Raw genomic sequence first — 24326 nt, 5'->3', positions numbered from 1 at the left:
AGAGAGCAGAAATGGATGCAGCCACAGCACAAAAGAGAGCAGAAATAGAAGCAGCCAGAGCAGAAATGGATGCAGCCACAGCACAAAAGAGAGCAGAAATGGATGCGGATGCAGCACGCAAGGAAGCTCTGGAGAAGGAATGTGAGCACGCAACAGCCATGGCGGAGTTAAGGATCCTGGAGCGAGCTATCAGTGGGAGTCAAAGAGACAGCATCAGTTTGTGTGAAGTGGAGGCGGAGGACCCTATTGAACGCACAAGAGACTACGTGCTAAGCCAAAATGGCGAACCGCAGATCATCACTAACACTTCTGATGGCGTTCATGCTTCTCCAGGACACCAGGATGCCGATCAACTTACAGAACCCTACACTCAAGGTCAGTACAATGCTCCCAAACTTGAACTTCCTTCGTATTCCAGTATGCGCCAAGACCCTGCATCTCATCAAACTCCACAGGCTATTATCTACACGCAACCCAATATACCGGCAGGTCATTATACTCTCGACAACCGCACAGTGCCAGCTCCGCATGTAGCAGAGACTATACCCACCAAACCGGTTGCTGGACTAAATGCATATGCCACTCCATACTTACCCACGTTTCAAGTCCAAGACGTCTCCACTCCTATGTACAACACCGCTCAGCCCACATTCGTGCATCCTAAGTCAGAAAGAACAGACATGTCCGACTTCGCAAGGTACATGATTCGCCGCGAACTTACTAAAACCGGTCTCACAAGGTTTGACGACCAACCTGAAAATTACAGAGGTTGGAAAAATGCCTTTAGAACCGTAACTAGTGACCTCGGCATCACTGCTGCCGAAGAGCTGGACCTGCTAATCAGATGGCTAGGACCACAATCCACCGAGCGTGTCAAGAGACTCAGGTCTGTACATATCAGTAATCCAACGGCTGGTCTCATGGCTGCATGGGAAAGACTAGAGAAAAACTTTGGCAGTCCAGAAGCCATAGAGGACGCACTGTTCAAGCGATTACAGAGTTTTCCAAAGATATCAAGCAAGGACAGTTCAAAGTTCCTAGAGCTCAGTGACTTGCTGTTAGAGCTCCAGCTGGCCAAGGCAGACACCCACCTACCTGGCCTCAGCTACCTGGACACTGCTCGTGGAGTAAATCCCATTATCTCCAAGCTACCGTACAACGTGCAAGAAAGGTGGACTACACTAGGGTCAAAATACAAGAAAGACCATCAAGTGTCATTTCCTCCATTCTCCTACTTCTGTGAGTTTATAAAAGACGTGGCAGAGCGCAAGAACGACCCAAGCTTTTCTTACCAAGAATCCAGTGGCCCAGCTTCACCTCCTTCTAAATACGTCAGCGCACGCTCGAACGACAGAAACCGCAGAGGTCCAGTGTCAGTGAAGAAGACGGATATTCTTCCCTTACCAACACCAGCCCCAGACAAGAGTAACAAAGGTGAAAAGATAGAGAACCCAAATCGTGAATGTCCCATCCACAAGAAGCCACATCCCTTAAAAAAGTGCATCGGCTTCAGGAAGAATCCGCTCCAGGAACGCAAGGAGCTTCTAAAGAGGTTCGGGGTATGCTACAGATGTTGTGCTTCTACTGAACACCTTGCTAAAGACTGTAAAACTACAATTAAGTGCATGGAGTGTGACAGTGAGGACCACGTACAAGCACTCCACCCATTCCGTCCTGACTCTACACTTACTCCTTCCCCCACCACGAGCCATGGCGGGGAGGACGCAGCTCAAACTGCAAGCCATACCACAATATCTTCTTCATGCACAGAAGTCTGCGGAGAAGACCTCTGGGACAAGTCCTGTGCGAAGATTTGCCTGGTGAACGTATATCCCAACGGTCACCCAGAGAAAGCCGTGAAGGTGTACGTCCTTCTGGATGATCAGAGCAACCGATCACTTGCAAGGTCAGAACTCTTTGATATGTTTAACTTAAAGGGAAATGCCTACCCTTACACCTTAGGTACCTGCAGTGGTGTTACAGAGGTTTATGGGAGAAGGGCCAGTGGTCTTACAGCGACATCTCTCGAGAACACCGTCAAGATACCGTTACCTACACTGGTCGAGTGCAACCAGATTCCATCCAATCGAGAAGAGATCCCAACGCCAGAGGCTGCTCTTCATCACCAACATCTCAAGGGGATAGCAAACAAGATACCAGCCCTCAACAACAGTGCAGATATCCTGATTCTGCTAGGCAGAGACATCCTCCGGCTGCACAAGGTGCGTCAGCAAATTAATGGACCACACGATGCACCATTTGCCCAACGTTTAGATCTAGGCTGGGTAATCATAGGCAATGTTTGCATACACAAGATGAAGAGACCTAACAACATCTCCTCTTACAAGACACACATTTTGTCAAATGGTCGCAGCACCCATTTCCAACCATGCCCACATCACTACTGGGTGAAAGAGAAAGTGAGCAACACCAAGTGGCAACAGGAATCCTTCAACAACATGAACACACTCCAGTCCTGGGAAGAAAACCTCGGGTCATCAGTGTTCGATTCCACAAGTAATGACAACAAGTTGGCACCCACAAGGGAAGATAAAGAATTTATAAAGGTTATGGATAAAGAATTTGTTCAAGACGACTCCAACAGTTGGGTAGCTCCTTTACCCTTTCGTTTCCCAAGAGTGAGGTTGCCGAACAACCTGCAGCAAGCAACTGCAAGGTTCTCATCCTTAAAGCGTACCCTAAAGAGGAAACCAGAGATGGAGAAGCATTTCATTGACTTTATGCAGAACATCTTTGACAGAAATCATGCTGAACCTGCGCCACCACTGAGGGAGGGAGAAGAATGTTGGTATCTTCCATCCTTTGGTGTCTGTCACCCTCGCAAGCCTAATCAGATCAGAGTGGTGTTTGACTCCAGTGCTCAGTTTGAAGGCCTCTCTCTCAATAACCTGCTCCTAACTGGGCCCAACCTGAACAACAGCCTCCTTGGAGTATTGATCCGCTTCAGACAAGAACCTGTTGCCATAATGGCCGACATTCAGCAGATGTTTCATTGCTTCATTGTGAAAGAAGACAACAGAAACTATCTTAGGTTCCTATGGCACAAGGACAACAACGTCAACAATCAGGTCATAGACTACCGGATGAAGGTCCATGTCTTCGGCAACAGTCCCTCACCTGCTGTGGCGATCTATGGACTGAGACGGACAGCCCAGGAAGGTGAGAGAGAGTACGATTCCGATGCTCGGCAATTTGTAGAGAAGAACTTCTACGTGGACGATGGGCTCAAGTCCTTGCCCACAAGCGAAGATGCAATTGACCTACTCTCCAGAACACAGGAAATGCTATCCACATCAAACCTCAGACTCCACAAGATTATCTCTAACAGTCAAGAGGTAATGAACGCGTTTCCATCTGAGGACCATGCCACAAACCTAAAGGACCTCAACTTGGGTTCCGATGTTCCTCCAACACAGCGCAGCCTTGGTCTACTGTGGGATATCAAACGGGACACCTTCACTTTCCAAGTGTCACCCTATGACAAACCCTTTACCAAACGAGGAGTCCTATCTGTCATAAATAGCATCTATGATCCTCTCGGGTTTGTAGCACCCATCACTATTCAAGGCAAGATACTGTTAAGACAGCTTACGGCCGAGAACACGGATTGGGACACCCCGCTCCCAACTCAGAAACAGCAAAGGTGGGAGGCGTGGAAGAAGTCTCTGAAGTTCTTAGAGCAACTCCAAGTCCCACGTTGTTATTCTCCAAGATCACCTTCGACTGCAATCAGAAGAGAAGTCCATATTTTCTCTGATGCATCTACAGAAGCCATAGCCGCAGTAGCTTATCTGATGACCTTAGGAGCTAACAAGGTACACTGTGGTTTCATCCTGGGTAAAGCCAAATTAACTCCAAAGCCTGCACACTCTGTACCCAGACTCGAGCTTTGCGCTGCGGTATTGGCAGTAGAAATTGCTGAAGTTGTACAAGACGAAATGGACATTACAATTGATTCCTTTACCTTCTACACTGACAGCAGGGTGGTACTCGGGTACATTCACAACCAAACAAAGCAGTTCTATACATATGTGAGCAACAGAGTAGAGCGCATCAGAAGTTTTTCTACCCCTGAGCAGTGGCATCACATCTCCACCGATTTAAACCCAGCCGACCGAGGTACAAGACTCGCAGCTGCTTCTAAGCTTGATGACAACATGTGGTTAACGCCTCCCAGTCTCCTGTACGAAGATTTCTGTGCGAACAACACCAAAAATGCTTATGAGCTGGTGGAACCAGAATCTGACAAGGAGATAAGACAAACTATCTCTGCTCACTATACTTCAATGACATCTAGGCAAGGTTTGAAGTCTCATCGTTTTGAACGCTTTTCAAGCTGGTCCTCCGTTGTACGAACTGTAGCTCGTCTCATTCACATTGCTCGCTGTTTTACAAAGGACAAGCCCTCAGGGTGCCATGGTTGGCACGTGTGTAAGAGTCGTCTTACTGCCGACGACATAGACCATGCTGAACAAGTTATCATCAGGTGTGTGCAACAAGAAGAATATTCACATGAGATTGGCAGTATTACCAAGGGAGTCAGCGTGTCCAAAAACAGCACTCTACTCGACTTGAATCCAGTAGTCGATCATCTCAAGTTTCTAAGAGTGGGAGGACGTTTAAGTAAATCAGACCTATACGATAAGGAGCAGAACCCTATCATCATTCCAGGTCGACATCACGTCACTACTCTGTTGATTCGGCACTATCACGAACGAGTACAGCACCAAGGCAGACATCTTACTGAAGGTGCCATCAGGTCTGCTGGCTTGTGGATCATGGGAATGAAGAGGTGCGTCTCTTCAGTTCTCCATAGATGTGTCAAGTGTCGAAGGTTACGAGGAAAACACCAACAACAACAAATGGCGAACCTCCCAGCAGATCGACTGAGCATGGACCAACCGTTTTCATATGTTGGTGTAGACGTCTTCGGGCCATGGTCGGTTGTTACCAGGAAAACCCGTGGAGGAGCCGCGAACAGTAAGCGATGGGCTGTCCTATTCACCTGTCTCAGTATCCGTGCAGTTCACATCGAGGTTATTGAATCCATGGATACCTCCAGCTTCATCAATGCCCTAAGAAGATTCTTTTCCATCCGGGGACCTGCCAAACAACTCCGGTCCGACTGCGGCACAAACTTTGTAGGAGCCTGCAAGGAACTGCAGTTTGACAACTTCTTGTCCGACAATGGATGCACTTGGGTATTCAACCCTCCACACTCTTCACACATGGGTGGATCTTGGGAACGCATGATTGGTGTTGCACGAAGGATCCTCGACTCCATGTTGCTGGACCATAAACTTCCCCTTACTCATGAAGTTCTGGTCACCTTCCTCGCAGAAGTGTCAGCCATAATAAATGCTAGACCTTTGGTTCCAGTATCATCTGACCCCGATGCTCCAACGATACTTACTCCAGCTACACTCCTTACACAGAAGATTGGAGCCGCTACAGTCCCACCTGGGAATTTCGATAACAAGGACATTTACAAACGTCAGTGGAGACAAGTTCAACACCTGGCTAATGTGTTTTGGCATCGCTGGAAGACCGAATATTTACACTTGCTTCAAAACCGTCACAAATGGCAGACGCCCAGTCCCAATCTCCAAGAAGGAGACCTTGTTCTCTTAAAGGACAAAGAGGCTCATCGTAATGACTGGCCAATGGGACTTATCACCAAAGTCCTACCCGGTGAGGACGGAAAGACTCGTAAGGTAGAAGTTAAGGTGACAAAAGGGGGCTCTACCCGAACCTTCTTCCGCCCGGTCACTGAACTCGTGCTGCTTCTACGAAAGGAGGACATCACATGAACTGAACATGCTCCTGGACGTTGTTCACGGCGGGGAGCATTCCTCCTCATTCCCCAGTTTATTGAATGTTGACATTTTCCATTGGATTGAACCCTTAACATTCCCATTGGATTCTGGGTTGGTGGAAGAGTTTGCATGTTTGCGGCTTCCCCAATCTGAAGATGGGTTTTATATACTTGAACTTATCTTTCGGTGTGATCTACGGGTCAACAACAACGAGTTGGACTTAAAAATCTTTTATGTTTATTATTGCATGCATGTTTTCTTCCTCTTGTTTTTTCAGGTTCGAACGACTTCGAAAAATTACGGACATCGTGAAATCCAAGGATTTCAGACGGGGAGTGTCATGTCCCACGACTTGAGAAATCATTTAATGTTTGCATTGTTTGTGTTCCATCCTTTCTTTCTAGGCAGAAGTTTGCCTTTCCCTTTATTTTGTCCCAACTCTCTCACTGTAGTCCTGTGATGTATGTTTGTTCACGCCCTTATTCTCCATTTTGTCATCATCCCCATATCTGTATGCATCCTATTACATGTCCTCTGTTGAATATTCCTTTTTACCTGCTGCTTTCATCATAATACAAGAATTTCAGTTAAAGCAATCCTCTTTTCCTGGAGTCTTCTTACATGAGAACGTGGCTGAGTTAAGCTATCTGATAAATCGGTATGAACGTGAGTACAGGTCAATACGGAAGCGCCCAAAAGAATTGGCCTATCCAGGCACCACTGCGTTCTACATACCCATGAGTCAGAATACGTCTCATTGTGCTACATCCAGAAAATAATCTATTTAGAACAAAAATGGAAATGCCAAGAATGTCTATATTAAGGCAAAACAGTTTAAAATCGGTTAAGAAAATTGTTTATCTTGTTGCTTTGTGTGGACAAAGTTAGGGGTTCTTTTTATACAAAAATAAGGAGAATAAATATAAAGCTGTAGTAAGTATTTAATATTCTGTAATACTGCATTGGTTCTGTGTCTGTATGGAAACCACCAGTATGGCTACAGTAGTTGCTGCTTTATCCAGCCATCTGCATGTACCAGATCAGCTGAACAGGCCAGCAGCAGAATAATTTTGGCAGTAAGTGTACTAGTTTTTTGCATTTTTTATTTTGTATTTTTGTTTTTGTATTAAAGGGTTGAACCGACACTTAAAATGTATTTTCTAAATATCTATCTTTAAACTGTTACGACTTGTCATTAGCTTTATTATAAAACACCCTACATTTCTCCCTATCTAGCTAATGCCTACATGTGCTTTTTCTTGCTGTGCTACATGTGACGTTTCGTTAAAGAGGAGTCTCAAATGGGACGTCACAGGAGGCTGGGCTGCACTCCCCGTCCGCAGTGTCCATTTTTCCAGTGTCCAGGATATCACAGGAGGAAGTTTTTGAAATTACTCACTAGTTTCTTGCATCGCCACCTCCTCTGAAACATCCTGGATCCAGGGTGATGAACGCTGTGGGAGAGGCGAGTGCAGTGCCCGCCATCTGCTTTGATCTCTGCCGCCACCATAGCTTCTGGAAAGAAAGTGTTGTCAGGGGTCTGGAGTGTATTTTAGCATCTTGATATAGGGTCCGTGCTCAAGGAACAATGTAGCCTCCTACATTGCATGGGAAAAAGGCAAGAACCCCTATACAGTACATCAATCTCCAATTGATGCTCTTTTTCCTTTTGAGATTTGAGAAGTTATTACTTTATATCCTAAATCATGTGGCAACGCTTATTCTAGGGATGATATTAACTTCTTGGATAACTACGTCCAGTAGGTGGCAATAAAGACCCTGTCCATTTACTCTGTGAAGAATCCATTTGCATATATTATTTCCTCTGAAATGGCCTCAGTCTAACTATGCCTTTCTGGAGCTCTCCTTAAAGAGGATCAAATTTGTTTATGCTGAGTATACTCGTTGCTCGGGTGGTCTCCGGGTATTTGTTAGTGCTCAGAGATTTAGTTTTCCTTGCCTCAGCTGCATGATTTGCAGCAACTAGACAGCTTGATTAGATGTGGGGATTTCCTAGCATCCAGGCAACCCCCGCATGTACTCAGGCTGGCTAGCAGCCATAAATCATTCAGCTGCTTCAACAAAAACTAAATCTCCGAGCAGTTACAAATACTCGGAGACCATCCGAGCGTGCTCAGGAAAACCCGAGCAACGAGTATACTCGCTCATCACTAGACATAATATCTTCTTTTTTTTTTTTTGACTCTCCATTGCTGAGATGTTGGCAATCAAAATATTTAATACCTATTTTGTTAACTTTAAGTGTAAGTGGGTGGTATTAGTTTTCACTTGGAGCGTGTACTTCTTCTTGTATGTTGTTCAATCATAAGCAGGCAGCAACGAAGCAGAAAAAGAACACTCCCCCACAATCAATGTGTGAAATGTATTGATCAGTTCAGCTGTATGAATCCTCCACACTGCCTAGCTGGATAGAGATATCTCATTTGTATCTCCTGTACTAAGGTCAACTTGTAATCTCTCTTCAGTGAGCGCACAATAAGCTTATTCAGGTCTGAGATTTAATGACACCCAGCTCTGCTCCCATTGCAGAGCAATTACAAGATGCTTTGAGCATAACAGACTCGCTTCCAGATAGGCACTGTGGAAGAAAGTGAAAGTACAGCAGAGCAGACAATGAGAGGAAGAGATCTGATATAAGGATTTGTAATGTGACACAGTTAAACTCAGCTGCACTTTTTAATCATGCAGTAGGTTAGACCAGGAGATAAAAGCTGTATTATTACATCTCCGGTATTTAGAGGCATGTTCTTCTTTCCTTTTGAGTGTTGTTGTCTGCTTATGATTGAACAATTTCTATAGGGAGAAGTACACACCCTTTGAAAAACTATCTAATAACACCCACTTTCCTTTTTTTTACTTATTAGATGCCAAATATCTTCTCAACAAGCAAGCAACATTTAAAAGCGTACAATAAAAATCTATTCCAGTCTTCGGCCACTATTACATTGTGTGTGAAGTTCAACATGAAAAATTTGGTGGAAGGGCCAAACATTAATCCTTTCGACCTTCTAGAAGAATTATAATATTTTTACCAATATTTTTTCTTAAATCCAAGTATTAAGCACAGTTGTCATTTTTTTTACATAGTAATGCATTTTAGATACCTTTTCTATTAATACCTCACATAGCCCAGCATTTCCCACCCCAAAAACTTAGGAGCCTTAGAAAAACTGTAATCTATTCTCCCAGCACTCCACAGGCACCTGATATTCCAGCCATATCCTCAGCCGCTCACCCACTGAGATTAAACTGCTGCATTAATAAGAGTGAGAAATAATCAAAACAAAGTGGACGCCAGTAAAATAAAGGGTAGCTCTCTAATTACTCAACATCAGAGCCGAGGGCTCATTAAATATTCAAGTGACCCTAATGACTGATGCTGACATTCCATTCATTGCGAAAGCAGTCACTTCCTGCCCCGAGGGATACAGAGACACAGCGGAGGAGGTCTTCATGAATTATTTACACCATCTCTGAAGATTTGATATCATGGACCAGTTTGGGTTTCTAGGTAATGGTTTCTGGTTATATCAGAGCTCAACTCTTGCTGTGATGTCTACTTCATGATATGCAGCCTCAGAGCAGGCAATGACCGGAGTATGACCCAGTGAGTTACTCTGGGGTCTGATGGTTCGACTGTTCTTATTGTTCCATAGTTATACGTTGGCTTAGATTGAAAATCTGGCAGCATTTACAATGATTAAGGTCTCTGAGAATTAATAGGCTACTACATGTTTTAGGCAAACTTCTCTTTGGGGAACCATAAAAAAATCTACTTTTTTAACAAAGTCATGAAGCACATTTTGCCTAGAAGTGGGTTTTGTACATCAACCGTTTTGTGTAATGTTTCTGATAAGAAGCACATGAGAAGGCTAGAAGCAAAATTTATAGGGAGTGCAGAGGTAGTATTCACATCTGATGCCTGAGGGAGCCGACTGACCATAGTAGGCCAGTGTCTTGCTAAAAAAAAGTTGCATGTTTTACACAATTAAACAACGTTCCTGTCTTCTGTGCTGTTACAGATGCGTATTATTTGCAAAGATGTCTCCGCAGAGGTTCTCTATGATGTGCTGCATGACACCAGCTACCGCAAGAAGTGGGATACGAACATGATCGATACCTACGACATTGGAAGGCTCACAGTTAATGCTGATGTGGGGTACTACTCATGTAAGAGCTTATTTTGAACCTATATAGGGTACTATTCAACCTTCTGTTCCAATATTTATGGGCTAACATGGAGTTGAACCACCTTTTTTTAGAGTTTCTATTGTAGAAAGACTTTCCAAAAGACATTGGAAAATATCTGTAAAAAATTGTATTTAAATGACCAATTGTAGAGACACCGCTCTTGGACGAGTGGGCCTAGCTAACAATCAGTGTTCCAAGTCTTTACCGAAGGTTTTCTCTTGGTGTGAAGTGAACCACTTAAGTATCTCCATGCTATGCTGGTCAAACTATATTTTCCAGACCTTGCTTTTTGCATCTGGGAGTAGTCATGTTACAACATTAAAGGGCCTTTCTTAAACTGTTCCCACAAAGTTTGAAACTTGTAATTGTCAAAAATGTCATCTTATGCTGAAAAATTAAATATTCTCTTAAATGGAAGTGCAAATTCTATCTCGAACCCCGAAATACAGCTTGGTACCATTAGCCCTCCTCCACAAAATGGTGCTCTAGGAACTAGACATTTCAGTAGTTGGCATCTGCCAAACTCCGATTCATCCATCATGCTGCTGCATAGTTGAAAAAGTTCACTGTTCAATGAAGGTTGGCAACTTTTACCAAGGTTTCCAGGACAGGCTTTGCACAAGCCACTTCTCTTAGCAGATTCCAGGCTGTAACCTTTTAATGCCCAATACTGGGAACATGACTTACACAGAAACCCCTTGGTAATATCCACAGAATGGCTTGGCTGCTGGCCGGTGTAGTGAGCTAGAAGAATAACCTCGACTCCAGGTCAAAGCCGTAAGAGTATAGTCAGCGACAAAACTGAGAAACGGTCAGGTGATCAAAATAGAAGCTAAAGTCAAGATTAAAACTGGGAGGCAAAGACAAGAGCAAAAGCAAGCAGAACAGGATAAGTACAGTTTATAACAGGAAGTGTGGAGGAGGATTGAATATAGTGTGGCCCCACCCAAGGATTACCGGAAGCAGCTAACTAAATGATCAATGTTAAGGTGTTAAGTGACCAGCTCTATTTGGGCAGCACCACAAGTCCCACTAATCATTTGACAAAACTGCTTGTGTCGCCTCTACTACCTATGCATCGGTCACTAGGGAGTGGAGCACTTTCCGTAGTACCAAGATCCGATATGGATGATACAACATCAAAACATAATTCATCACCCCAGAGAATATTTTCCACCGCTGCAGAGTCCATTGGGAACCACTTTCCTCCACTCCAACTTATGCTTGGTTTTGTGAATAATGATCATTTTAGGTTTGTATGCAGCCACTAGACCATGGAACTCCCGATACAAAGGGCTTGTCCTTACATCATGTTAGCAGTGGGTTAATCAGCGTGATGTCCACAACGAGCAACAGAGAATGAACATTTATTAAGAATTAAGAACATCCAGCTTACAACATGAGAACAGGATCAATCTGGTTTCTGAGAGAGAGAGAGAGAGATCTGCTGTGACCTTCAGCTTCAGCTGCACACACAAGAATGTGCTCACAGGGAAGGGGAGGAGGAACATCCTGTCTGTAAATGAGGACTTTTTTTAACTTTGTTGACATGTGAACAATATGCATGCAGATATATAAATCACATCATATTAAACAAACAATAGTTGTTGCAATACATACAGATCAATATGCATTAGGCCGACACCCCCACTCAACAACTACTTATTCTGTCAGTCCCATAGTGGTTCTCAATTCTTGGAACCTAGGTCGTGGCAATGGCTTGGTCAAAATATCAGCTAACATTTTATCAGTTTCACAATAAACAAACTGAATTATGCCACGATCTATTAAATCACGTAGATGATGACATCTGACGTCGATGTGCTTAGTTCTAGCACTGATCTTTTCACTGCATGCAAGTTTAATGCATCCTTGGTTGTCCTCATATATCACCGTTGGCTGAGTTAATGGTTTACCAAGATCATCCATCAGTTGTCTTAGCCAAATGATCTCCTGACTTGCATAGGCTGCGGATACATACTCAGCTTCTGCAGATGACAAAGCAACAGATACTTGTTTTCTACTAGACCAGGAGATTGAACTTTCTCCAAGTTTAAATACGTATCCGCTTGTGGATTTACGATCTTGCGAATCACCAGCCCAATCTGAGACAACATAGCCGGTGAGTTTTATATTTCCTGCTGCAGATATCTTTAAATTTACACCTTGTGTCCCTTTTAAATATTGGAGAATTCTTTTAACGGCATTCCAGTCCTTTTGGCGCGGTTTCTCCACATATCTGCACAATATTCCAACTGCTGTTGTAATATTCAGTCGAGTCATAGTTGATATATATAGAAGTGCCCCCACTGCCTGTCAATATTTCTCATTGTTAGGCAACAGGACATCTTCCAGTTTCAGGTAGGATGATTCCATTGGCGTTGATACACCTTTGGCCTCCGTCATTCCGAACTGATCCAAAATTGAATTAATCTTTGCACTTTGATTTAAAAGAAAACTTCCATCTTCCTCTCTCTGGATGTGGATTCCTAGATAATATGTCACATTTCCTAGGTCTTTCGTTTCAAAATGCTGGTTAAAAATCTTAGTAATTTTCCCAATTTCAGCTTCTTCTTGATGAACTACAATTACATCGTCCACATATAAGAGAATATACATCCATTTTCCATCTGTATATCTCGTGTACAGGCATGGATCCGCTTGACCTCTTTTAAATCCTTCTTCTAACAAGACTTTGTTCATTTTAGTGTTCCATGCTCTCGCCGATTGCTTAAGACCATAAAGAGATTTTTGTAGTTTGCAAACAAGATTCTGTTCACCTTCCTTTACATTACCTTCAGGTTGAGTCATGTATAAGTCCTCCTCAATGTCCCCATTTAAAAATGCAGTTTTGATATCCAAATGTCTGACAAACATCCTTTGCATTGCAGCTACCGCCAACAATGCTCTAAATGTTGTCTGCTTAGCGACCGGGGAAAAAGTAGCATCATAGTCTTCGCCATATTTTTGAGAATATCCTTTTGCGACCAACCTCGCTTTAAATCTGTGGACTTTACCTTCAGAATCATATTTGGTTTTAAATACCCATTTGCACTTAATTGCCTTTTTATCCTGTGGTAACTCAGTGAGTTTCCAAGTTTGAAGTTGATGAAGCGAGTTCATTTCTTCATTCGCGGCATTGATCCACATTGATGCTGACTCAGGCAGTGTCTTCACAACGTAGGATAAACGTTTAGCTGGTATTCTTTTGTTTGATCTTGACGACCATCTAATTTCAGGTTCACTTTGGCCTTTTGTTGTTCCTTCAGTGGTTGAAGAGTCCAGCCAGACTTCCACATTCTTTTCTTCGTTGTCTTGTAATTGTGATTGAGATTGTTGTTGTTGCTTCATCTGGACTACTGGCATAATGTCATAAAACTTGGGTGACACAAAGTTTTCATCAAACACTACATCTTTACTTATTGTGACCTTGTTTGTCTCTGGGTGTAAAATTCTATAACCTTTCTGGGTTTCACTGTAGCCTACCAGGATGCCTTCCTTGGCATGAGATTCCCACTTAGTTCCTGTTTCTTTGGGAACATGTTGTGAATTTGGATTCTGGGCTCCCCCGGTGGCCGCTTGTGGAATTGGACTTGTCATCCTCTTTCCTGTTTCACCTGATTCCATCAGTAGTGGGTGTCGCTATTTAAGCTCATTTCTCTGGTGGTTTCTTGCCGGTCAACAATGTTATCTGATGCCTCTCAGTGCTTGTTCCTGCTTCTAGACAACTACTAGATAAGTTGGACTTTTGTCCATGTTTTGTTTTGCCTATTTGTTCCAGTTCACAGCTGAAGTTTTGTTACTGTGTCTGGAAAGCTCTCGTTGATCAGGGATTGCTACTCTGGCGTTATGAGTTAATGCCAGAGTTTAAGGTAATCTCTGGATGGTGTTTTGTTAGTGTTTTTCTGCTGACCATGAAAGTATACTATCTGTCTTCTGCTATCTAGTAAGCGGACCTCAAATTTGCTAAGACTATTTTCCTGCTGCGTTTGTTGTTTCATCTGAACTCACCGTCATTATATGTGGGGGGCTACTGTCTTCTTTGGAATATTTCTCTAGAGGTGAGCCAGGTCTTATATTTCCCTCTGCTAGCTATTTAGGTCTTAGGCCAGAGCTGGGCATCTAGCAATAAATAGGAAATGCTACCTGGCTATTTCTAGTTGCGCGGCAGGCTTAGTTCATGGTCAGTATAGTTCCATCTTCCGAGAGCTTGTCCCTCTATAGGCTTGCTATGATCTCTGCCTGCAGAGATCATGACAGTTTGACCGGCCCATAAAGTGTTAAAGACCCAGGTTGAGAAAGGAGAGTTATAAGAAGTCTGCTGGAATTTTTTTTTTTTTTTTTCCCTCCAGTCTGCCTTGCTGCAGTCTTTTTTCTCTCTCTCCTCCTAATCTCTGTATGCTCTGTGTGCACCTGACAATAATGGATCTCCAGAGTGTAACTGCGGGTTTGAATAATCTCATCACGAAAGTACAAAATTTACAAGATTTTGTGGTACATGCTCCGGTATCTGAGCCGAGAATTCCTTTGCCGGAGTTCTTCACAGGGAATAGAGCTAGCTTCCAGAATTTCCGAAATAATTGTAAGCTTTATTTATCCCTGAAGTCTCGTTCAGCTGGAGACCCTGCTCAGCAGGTTAGGATTGTGATTTCCTTGCTCAGGGATGACCCTCAAGATTGGGCCTTCTCATTGCCAGCAGGGGATCCTGCGTTACGCGATGTGGATGCGTTTTTTCTGGCCTTGGGCTTGCTTTATGAGGAACCTCATTTGGAACTTCAGGCAGAAAAAACTTTGATGGCACTATCTCAGGGGCAAGACGAAGCTGAAGTTTTCTGCCAAAAATTCCGTAAATGGTCTGTGCTTACTCAGTGGAATGAGTGCGCCTTGGCGGCAACTTTCAGAGAAGGTCTCTCTGATGCCGTTAAGGATGTTATGGTGGGGTTCCCTTTGCCTGCAGGTCTGAATGAGTCCATGACAATGGCTATTCAGATTGATAGGCGTCTGCGGGAGCGCAAACCGGTGCACCATCTGGCGGTGTCTATGGAAAAGACGCCAGAAAGTATGCAGTGTGATAGAATTCTGTCCAGGAGCGAGCGACAGAATTTTAGACGGAAGAATGGATTGTGTTTCTATTGTGGGGATTCTACTCATGTTATATCGGCATGCTCTAGGCGTACAAAGAAGCTTGATAAGTCTGTTTCCATTGGCACCATTCAGTCTAAGTTTATTTTGTCTGTAACCCTGATTTGCTCTTTGTCATCCATTGCCACGGACGCCTATGTTGACTCTGGCGCCGCTCTGAGTCTTATGGACTGGTCCTTTGCCAATCGTTGTGGTTTTGATTTAGAGCCTTTGGAGACTCTTATTCCTCTGAAGGGGATTGACTCCACCCCATTGGCTAATAATAAACCACAATACTGGACACAAGTAACCATGCGTATCAATCCGGATCACCAGGAGATTATTCGTTTCCTGGTGCTGTATAATTTACATGACGATTTGGTACTGGGATTGCCATGGTTGCAGTCTCACAACCCAGTCTTGGACTGGAGAGCAATGTCTGTGTTGAGCTGGGGATGTAAGGGTATTCATGGGGACGTACCTTTGGTTTCTATTTCGTCGTCCATTCCCTCTGAAGTCCCTGAGTTCCTCTCTGATTATCAAGACGTCTTTGACGAACCCAAGCTTGGGTCGTTACCTCCGCACCGTGAGTGCGATTGTGCCATAGATTTGATACCGGGTTGTAAATATCCAAAGGGTCGTTTGTTTAATTTGTCTGTGCCGGAACATGCTGCTATGCGGGAATATATAAAGGAGTCTTTGGAAAAGGGACATATTCGTCCATCTTCTTCTCCCTTGGGAGCTGGGTTTTTCTTTGTCTCAAAAAAAGACGGCTCTTTGAGACCATGTATTGATTATCGGCTTCTGAATAAGATCACTGTTAAGTATCAATACCCATTGCCATTGCTTACTGATTTGTTTGCTCGTATAGAGGGTGCTAAGTGGTTCTCTAAAATTGATCTTCGTGGGGCGTATAATTTGGTGCGGATCAGGCAGGGGGATGAGTGGAAGACCGCATTTAATACGCCCGAGGGCCACTTTGAGTATTTGGTCATGCCTTTTGGTCTTTCTAATGCCCCTTCAGTTTTCCAGTCTTTTATGCATGATATTTTCCGCGATTTTCTGGATAAATTTATGATAATATATCTGGATGATATTCTGATTTTTTCTGATGACTGGGACTCTCATGTCCAGCAGGTCAGGAGAGTTTTTCAGGTTCTGCGGTCTAATTCTTTATGTGTGAAGGGGTCTAAGTGCGTTTTTGGGGTCCAGAAAATTTCCTTTTTGGGGTATATTTTTTCTCCCTCTTCCATTGAGATGGATCCCGTCAAGGTGCAAGCTATTTGTGACTGGACTCAGCCCTCCTCTCTTAAGGGTCTTCAGAGATTTTTGGGCTTTGCCAACTTTTACCGCCGATTTATTGCTGGTTTTTCGGATGTCGTTAAACCACTGACTGATTTGACCAGACAAGGCGCTGATGTTGCTAATTGGTCCCCTCATGCTGTAGAGGCCTTTCAGGAGCTTAAGCGCCGTTTTGCCTCTGCCCCTGTGTTGCGTCAGCCTGATGTGAATCTGCCTTTTCAGGTTGAGGTTGACGCTTCGGAGATCGGAGCTGGGGCAGTGTTGTCGCAGAAAGGTTCCGACTGCTCCGTCATTAGGCCTTGTGCCTTCTTTTCTCGCAAATTTTCGCCCGCAGAGCGGAATTATGATGTTGGGAATCGGGAGCTTTTGGCCATGAAGTGGGCGTTTGAGGAGTGGCGCCATTGGCTCGAGGGGGCTAGGCATCAGGTGGTGGTATTGACTGACCACAAAAATTTGATTTATCTTGAGACTGCCAGACGCCTGAATCCTAGACAGGCGCGCTGGTCTTTATTTTTTTCTCGCTTTAATTTTGTGGTGTCGTACCTACCGGGTTCTAAGAATGTTAAGGCAGATGCCCTTTCTAGGAGTTTTGACCCGGACTCTCCTGGTAATTCTGAACCCACAGGTATCCTTAGGGAGGGAGTAATTTTGTCGGCCGTTTCTCCTGATCTGCGGCGGTCCTTGCAAGAGTTTCAGGCGGATAGACCGGATCGTTGTCCGCCTGATAGACTGTTTGTTCCGGATGATTGGACCAGCAGAGTCATCTCTGAGGTACATTCTTCTGCATTGGCAGGTCATCCCGGAATTTTTGGTACCAGGGATTTGGTGGCAAGATCCTTCTGGTGGCCTTCTCTGTCACGAGATGTGCGAGTCTTTGTGCAGTCATGTGACGTTTGTGCTCGGGCCAAGTCTTGTAGTTCTCGGGCTAGCGGACTGCTGTTGCCCTTGCCTATTCCTAAGAGGCCTTGGACACACATCTCGATGGATTTTATTTCAGATCTGCCTGTTTCCCAGAAGATGTCTGTCATCTGGGTGGTCTGTGACCGTTTCTCTAAAATGGTCCATTTGGTTCCTCTGCCCAAATTACCTTCTTCTTCTGAGTTGGTTCCTCTGTTTTTTCAGAATGTTGTCCGATTGCACGGTATTCCTGAGAATATTGTTTCTGACAGAGGTACCCAATTTGTGTCTAGATTTTGGCGGGCATTCTGTGCTAGGATGGGCATAGATTTGTCTTTTTCATCTGCTTTTCACCCTCAGACTAATGGCCAGACCGAGCGGACTAATCAGACCCTTGAGACATATCTGAGGTGTTTTGTCTCTGCTGACCAGGATGATTGGGTTGCTTTTTTGCCATTGGCAGAGTTCGCCCTCAATAATCGGGCCAGTTCTTCCACCTTGGTGTCCCCGTTTTTCTGTAATTCGGGGTTTCACCCTCGATTTTCCTCCGGTCAGGTGGAATCCTCGGATTGTCCTGGAGTGGATGCGGTGGTGGAGAGATTGCATCACATCTGGGGGCAGGTTATGGACAATTTGAAGTTGTCCCAGGAGAAGACTCAGCGTTTTGCCAACCGTCATCGTCGTGTTGGTTCTCGGCTTTGTGTTGGAGATTTAGTGTGGTTGTCTTCTCGTTTTGTCCCTATGAGGGTCTCTTCTCCTAAGTTTAAACCTCGGTTCATCGGCCCTTATAGAATATTGGAGATTCTTAATCCTGTTTCTTTCCGTTTGGACCTCCCTGCGTCCTTTTCCATTCATAACGTTTTTCATCGGTCGTTATTGCGCAGGTATGAGGTACCTGTTGTACCTTCAGTTGAGCCTCCTGCTCCGGTGTTGGTTGAGGGTGAGTTGGAGTACGTTGTGGAGAAAATTTTGGACTCTCGTGTTTCCAGACGGAAACTCCAGTATCTGGTCAACTGGAAGGGTTACGGCCAGGAGGATAATTCTTGGGTCAATGCATCTGATGTTCATGCTTCTGATCTTGTTCGTGCCTTCCATAGGGCTCATCCTGGTCGCCCTGGTGGATCTGGTGAGGGTTCGGTGCCCCCTCCTTGAGGGGGGGGTACTGTTGTGAATTTGGATTCTGGGCTCCCCCGGTGGCCGCTTGTGGAATTGGACTTGTCATCCTCTTTCCTGTTTCACCTGATTCCATCAGTAGTGGGTGTCGCTATTTAAGCTCATTTCTCTGGTGGTTTCTTGCCGGTCAACAATGTTATCTGATGCCTCTCAGTGCTTGTTCCTGCTTCTAGACAACTACTAGATAAGTTGGACTTTTGTCCATGTTTTGTTTTGCCTATTTGTTCCAGTTCACAGCTGAAGTTTTGTTACTGTGTCTGGAAAGCTCTCGTTGATCAGGGATTGCTACTCTGGCGTTATGAGTTAATGCCAGAGTTTAAGGTAATCTCTGGATGGTGTTTTGTTAGTGTTTTTCTGCTGACCATGAAAGTATACTATCTGTCTTCTGCTATCTAGTAAGCGGACCTCAAATTTGCTAAGACTATTTTCCTGCTGCGTTTGTTGTTTCATCTGAACTCACCGTCATTATATGTGGGGGGCTACTGTCTTCTTTGGAATATTTCTCTAGAGGTGAGCCAGGTCTTATATTTCCCTCTGCTAGCTATTTAGGTCTTAGGCCAGAGCTGGGCATCTAGCAATAAATAGGAAATGCTACCTGGCTATTTCTAGTTGCGCGGCAGGCTTAGTTCATGGTCAGTATAGTTCCATCTTCCGAGAGCTTGTCCCTCTATAGGCTTGCTATGATCTCTGCCTGCAGAGATCATGACAGGAACATGTACAAATGCTTTACTTCCGAAAATCCTTATGTGTTGTAGTTTTGGTTTTGTACCATTCCATTGCTCAAATGGAATTTTCTCTGTCGCTTTACTTGGTAGTCTGTTCTGAAGATAACAAGCCGTCATAATAGCTTCGCCCCAATATACTGTAGGCAAATTTGCATCAAATAACATACTCCTTGCGCTTTCACAGAGTGTCTGGTTCCTTCTTTCTGCTACACCATTTTGCTCAGGGTTGTATGGTACAGTAGTTTGAAATATGATTCCATTTTTCTTTAAAATGCTCTGTGTTTCATTACTTGTATACTCCGTTCCGTTATCTGCACGTAAAGTTTTTGGCATTCTTCCAAACTTGTTATGTACTTCAGCTAGATATATTCCAAGTTTCTCTGGAACTTCATTTTTGCTGTGAAGTAAATAGACAACTGTATATCTTGAATTGTCATCAATAAATGTAAGAAAATATATCTTCTTTCCAGGGGTCTGAGTACGCATTGGACCACAGATATCCGTGTGTACTAAATCTAGTGGTTGTTCTGTTCTTGTAGTACTTTTCTTAGGAAAGGCCTTTCTGGACATTTTCCCTTTGATACAGCTGGAACACCTCATTGTCTGATTACATGAATCAATTGTAATATTGTCAGCTAATTGTTCTTGAAATAACTTTCTTATTGCTTCTGGGTCTCTATGCGCAAGCCGCCTGTGCCATACATGAATACAGTTCTTGTGCAGTTCTTGCTTAGCTGTGCATACACACTCTTTACATTTCAACTGATACAGTTCATCTCTGATTTTTCCTTTTGCTAATGTGTGACCCTCTTTTGAGATGATGCAGCTATCTACCTTAAATGTAACTTCATTACCTTGTTTTGTGAGCTTTTTCACAGATAATAGATTACTTTCAAGACTAGGCACATATAGTACATCCTTTACATGGATCCTTCTACTTTGTGTTGCAGAGATGTTACAATCAATATAACCGTCTCCTATGCCTTCTGAGTTCATATACTGACCATTCGCCATTATCACTTTCTCTGACTTACTTTGATTAAGCTTAGTAAAGAAGTCTCTGTCATTGGTCATGTGACTGGTTGCACCAGAATCTATACACCACGCATGCTTTGATTTAAATGCATTGACTGATGTGAATGCAGCTTCAGTATTTGCCGAATCATTGTTTCCAGATACAGCACTCTTAACTCTCTGTTGACTGTTTTGCTTTTTCAGCTGATTCATTTTAGCTTTCCAGACTCTGCATTCAGCTTTTAAATGACCTGGCTTCTTGCATACAAAACATTCACATGTCTCTTTAGGGTGGTTTCTGCTGGTGGGCACATCATGTATTTGTAAAGCAGTTTCCTTGTTACATATCTTGCTGCTCACATTTTCTGCCATTCTCTTATATTCATCTACAAGCTTTCCTCTGACGTACTCCAATGTCAGCTCATCATCTGGGCGTGCATCTAGTGCAGTTACAAGCGTGTCATAGCTTTCTGGGAGACCACTAAGTAATAGTGCTGCTACATGGAAGTCCTTCATATCTTCCCCAATGCCCCGCAGGCGCTCTATGGTCTCCAGAGTATTTCTAATGTAGTCCTGCATGTCCTGGTCATTGTGTACCTTAGACTGATACAGCTTTCTCATTAGATAGAGTTTATTACTTAAATTTATTTTCTCATGTACTTTCTGCAACTGCTCCCACATTTCCTTTGCAGATTCACACTTGCACACATGCACAATCTGATCATCCTCTATACTGAGTGATATGGTGCTCTGTGCTTTCTGATCCATTTCTAGCCATTCCTGTGGTACTGGGTCAGGCTTAGGGTCCTGAGTGTATTTCCACATACCTTCTCTTATCAGCAGCATCTTCACCTTGAATTTCCAGGATTGGTAGTTCTGGTTATTCAGGCTTGGCACTGTAAACTTTGTTGAGTTGCTGCTGGCGGCCATTTTGCTTCTTCTCAGTTTGCTGTTGTCTTTCTATCTCTGTGCTCTGGAGGTTTGGTATTGCTTTGACTCCTGGGCCCATAACCTGTTAGCAGCGGGTTAATCAGCGTGATGTCCACAACAAGCAACAGAGAATATTCATTTATTAAGAATTAAGAACATCCAGCTTACAACATGAGAACAGGATCAATCTGGTTTCTGAGAGAGCGAGAGAGAGAGAGATCTGCTGTGACCTTCAGCTGAACACACAAGAATGTGCTCACAGGGAAGGGGAGGAGGAACATCCTGTCTGTAAATGAGGACTTTTTTTTTTTTTTTTAACTTTGTTGACATGTGAACAATATGCATGCAGATATATAAATCACATCATATTAAACAAACAATAGTTGTTGCAATACATACAGATCAATATGCATTAGGCCAACACATCATGTATGTAGGTAGTAACTCTGTAGTGAATGATGCAATTGTAGATTTCTTCACACCATACAGCTCCACGCTTAACAACCCAATTCTGTGATGTTGTGCAGCCTGACGCAGTTATAGATGTCCAGGGTAAATCTAAGGTCTGACTAAACAAAGATGGCATCATATAAAAGAGATACAATTACTGAACTCTTCATCCCATGCTACTGACAACTTTTTCTATAGGGATTACATAACTGTGTGCTTGATTTTATGCACGTTTTCAATGGTCTTCACCGAAACACCAGAACTCAATAATTAAGCTGAATAGTCATTTTCGGCTATATTGTGAGTCATGAACATGAGCCTACATGGAGATGAATGAGTTTACTTGGTGGCATGTGTTTGCTTTCCGATATCGCAGCTTTGTAGTCTGAGGTTTTTTTCATTATGCCATGTTGCTCTGTTCTGTCATTTTATATTTCTTCATTACAGGGAAGTGTCCAAGTCCACTTAAGAACAGAGATTTTGTGACCCTGAGGTCCTGGTTGCCACTTGGCAATGATTACATGATAATCAATTACTCCGTTAAGCACCCGGTAAGGCCTGAATATGGTTTTGTGCAGTTTTATTAATGCTTGATATTCAAACCTGTAGAAACTCATCACATTTATGTAATGAGATCAGTCCAAAGGTGACGCATGTCAAGGAGGACGTGTCGCATTGCTCCATATAGAAACTAGTCTTTTTTTTTTTCTAGCATCGTTTTGTCACAGTTTTGAAATAACTTGAGCATTTTCAAGAAGCCAAGATTGAATTAAATGCTCAAGATTAAAAGTTTCCATATGCCCAAATTGCTACTTGATTGGTAGCCTATTTTTAATCTTTCACAAAAACAAACGCACTACCTATGAGACCTATTAAAATGGTGGAGTATCTGAACAAGAGAAGCTCCCTAAACAGGGGAATAGCTCCAGGCCCTGGTGCACAAGGGGCTTATAGGCACCAGTACAATAAGGGTACGCTCAGACTAGCGCAGAGAATCAGATGCTATATGGAAATGATCCTCAGCTCAAACTCTGCTGCGAGCGTGAGCCGAGTGTCCACTTACTGCGATTCGATTCTCTCGCATGTGAGAATGGGATCACAGGTGTGCAGAAAATGGAGAACTTAATTTCTCCATTGTGTGAGTTTGCATGACTCTGCATTCCCGGATTCTGGATCAGCTCCACATTGAACAGGAGACACTTGATCCTTTCTAAACAAACAAAATGTGCTGAACAGTTTAACTTCCATCATAGATACAGCACAATACGATGTTACACTCACGTCTTTTTCAGCCTGAGTTATCCCTTTCTTGTCTGGCACCCCTGGCCCATGAGATACTCTGTCCGGCCTTGCAGCTTTCATGGGTTGTGACCTGCCTTTCTGATGCAGTTCACCATCTGACTTCCCCGTCTGGAAGGTGAATAAGGCATTCTTTACCTTATTCAGGCCATAGGTCCCAGACATTCAGGGAAGGTCTGCTGAAGTTAGTGACGTCAGTCCACATGCTGATCCAAAAGTACATACTTTCCTGTGCTTCCCGACCCCCTGGGCTTAAAATCTACAAGTTCAGTCTCCTAATCTTCTGTGAGGTGGCCAGGGTGATAGTCATGGTGAGGGGCTGCTGTTTCTCCATGTCCTGGCACCCCACAAATACAAGATAACGTCCTGTCTGTTGGTAGTTTGTGTATAGTGTACAACACTCACGTTTGGAGTTGTGATCCCAGACCCGGATGCCACCACACATTCTACGACAGACTCTGTTCCCTTTTTCAATAACTCAATTTTCTTAGCATCAGATGATAATTGCAGACACAGCACAGTAGGTGTCCACTTGTTCATCCTGATCTTTTCTTCACTTTCTTGTACCACTGGCCCTGGAGACACTCTTTCCACCCCTACAGCTCCCGTGCTTCCGGCCCACTCTTCTAACATGGTTCCCATCTGCCTTCCCCTTACAGAAGGTGAATAAGGCTCATGCTTTTGTGCCTGATTCAGGCCGTAGGCCCCGGATATCCTTGGAAGACCCGCTGAAGTTAGTAGCGACCGCCCACAAGCTACTTCCTTTGGAGTACCGTACTTTTCAGTGCTATCCAGGCCCTTAGCTCAATCTGCTTTTCTTCTCATCTCACTGTCTTCTCCATCTAACTAACTACCAGGAAGTGTCCTAGTCTTTTTACTGCTCCTACCCCTCCCAACTGGGAAATTCCCTAAACTGGGGCTGTTCTCATCTATACTTAACCCTTACCTAACTGTATATAACTACTTCCCAACCTACAGTGCCCTCCACTGTACTAAACCCTATCCTAGCTATAGTTCCTTATCTTATCTTTTAGATCTAAGTCCTCATTCCATACCCTAACCTTATCACAATATCAAAACATTAGTGCCAGTGATATTCTATGCACTTAAAAGACATTTGTGAGACACAAAATTGCACCAGTTTTAGTAGTGAAGGAAGAAGAGCATGTTGCTTCCGTACACACTCTTACACTCACATGGAAGGAACGAGCCGCCTGTCACAGATTTTGCTTTGGGGCGCAAGAACCAATTGGGTTCCACAGGAAAAGCTTAGTCCTTGCCATCTCCTTCCTTCTTTCTGTTCTGGTGTACCAAATTCCACAAACTGCTTGTTCAATGTCAAATTAAAAGCTAGAAAAGTCAATAA

The 24326-nt window shown here is 43.7% G+C and overlaps 1 protein-coding gene across 2 annotated transcripts in view; it reads left to right on the top strand.

Moving 5' to 3' along the window:
• Positions 1 to 24326, top strand: part of LOC143776649 (START domain-containing protein 10-like) — a 147960-nt gene that overhangs the window by 111059 nt on the left and 12575 nt on the right. For both annotated transcript variants that reach the window (XM_077266277.1, XM_077266278.1), the window contains exons 2-3: positions 9881 to 10028; positions 22109 to 22212. In XM_077266277.1, the coding sequence (XP_077122392.1) occupies positions 9881 to 10028; positions 22109 to 22212 (252 nt within the window). The remainder of the gene's footprint in view (positions 1 to 9880; positions 10029 to 22108; positions 22213 to 24326) is intronic.

This window comes from Ranitomeya variabilis, chromosome 5 (assembly GCF_051348905.1).
Source record: "Ranitomeya variabilis isolate aRanVar5 chromosome 5, aRanVar5.hap1, whole genome shotgun sequence".
NCBI lineage: Eukaryota > Metazoa > Chordata > Amphibia > Anura > Dendrobatidae > Ranitomeya > Ranitomeya variabilis.
This window is presented reverse-complemented; position numbering and strand designations above follow the sequence as displayed.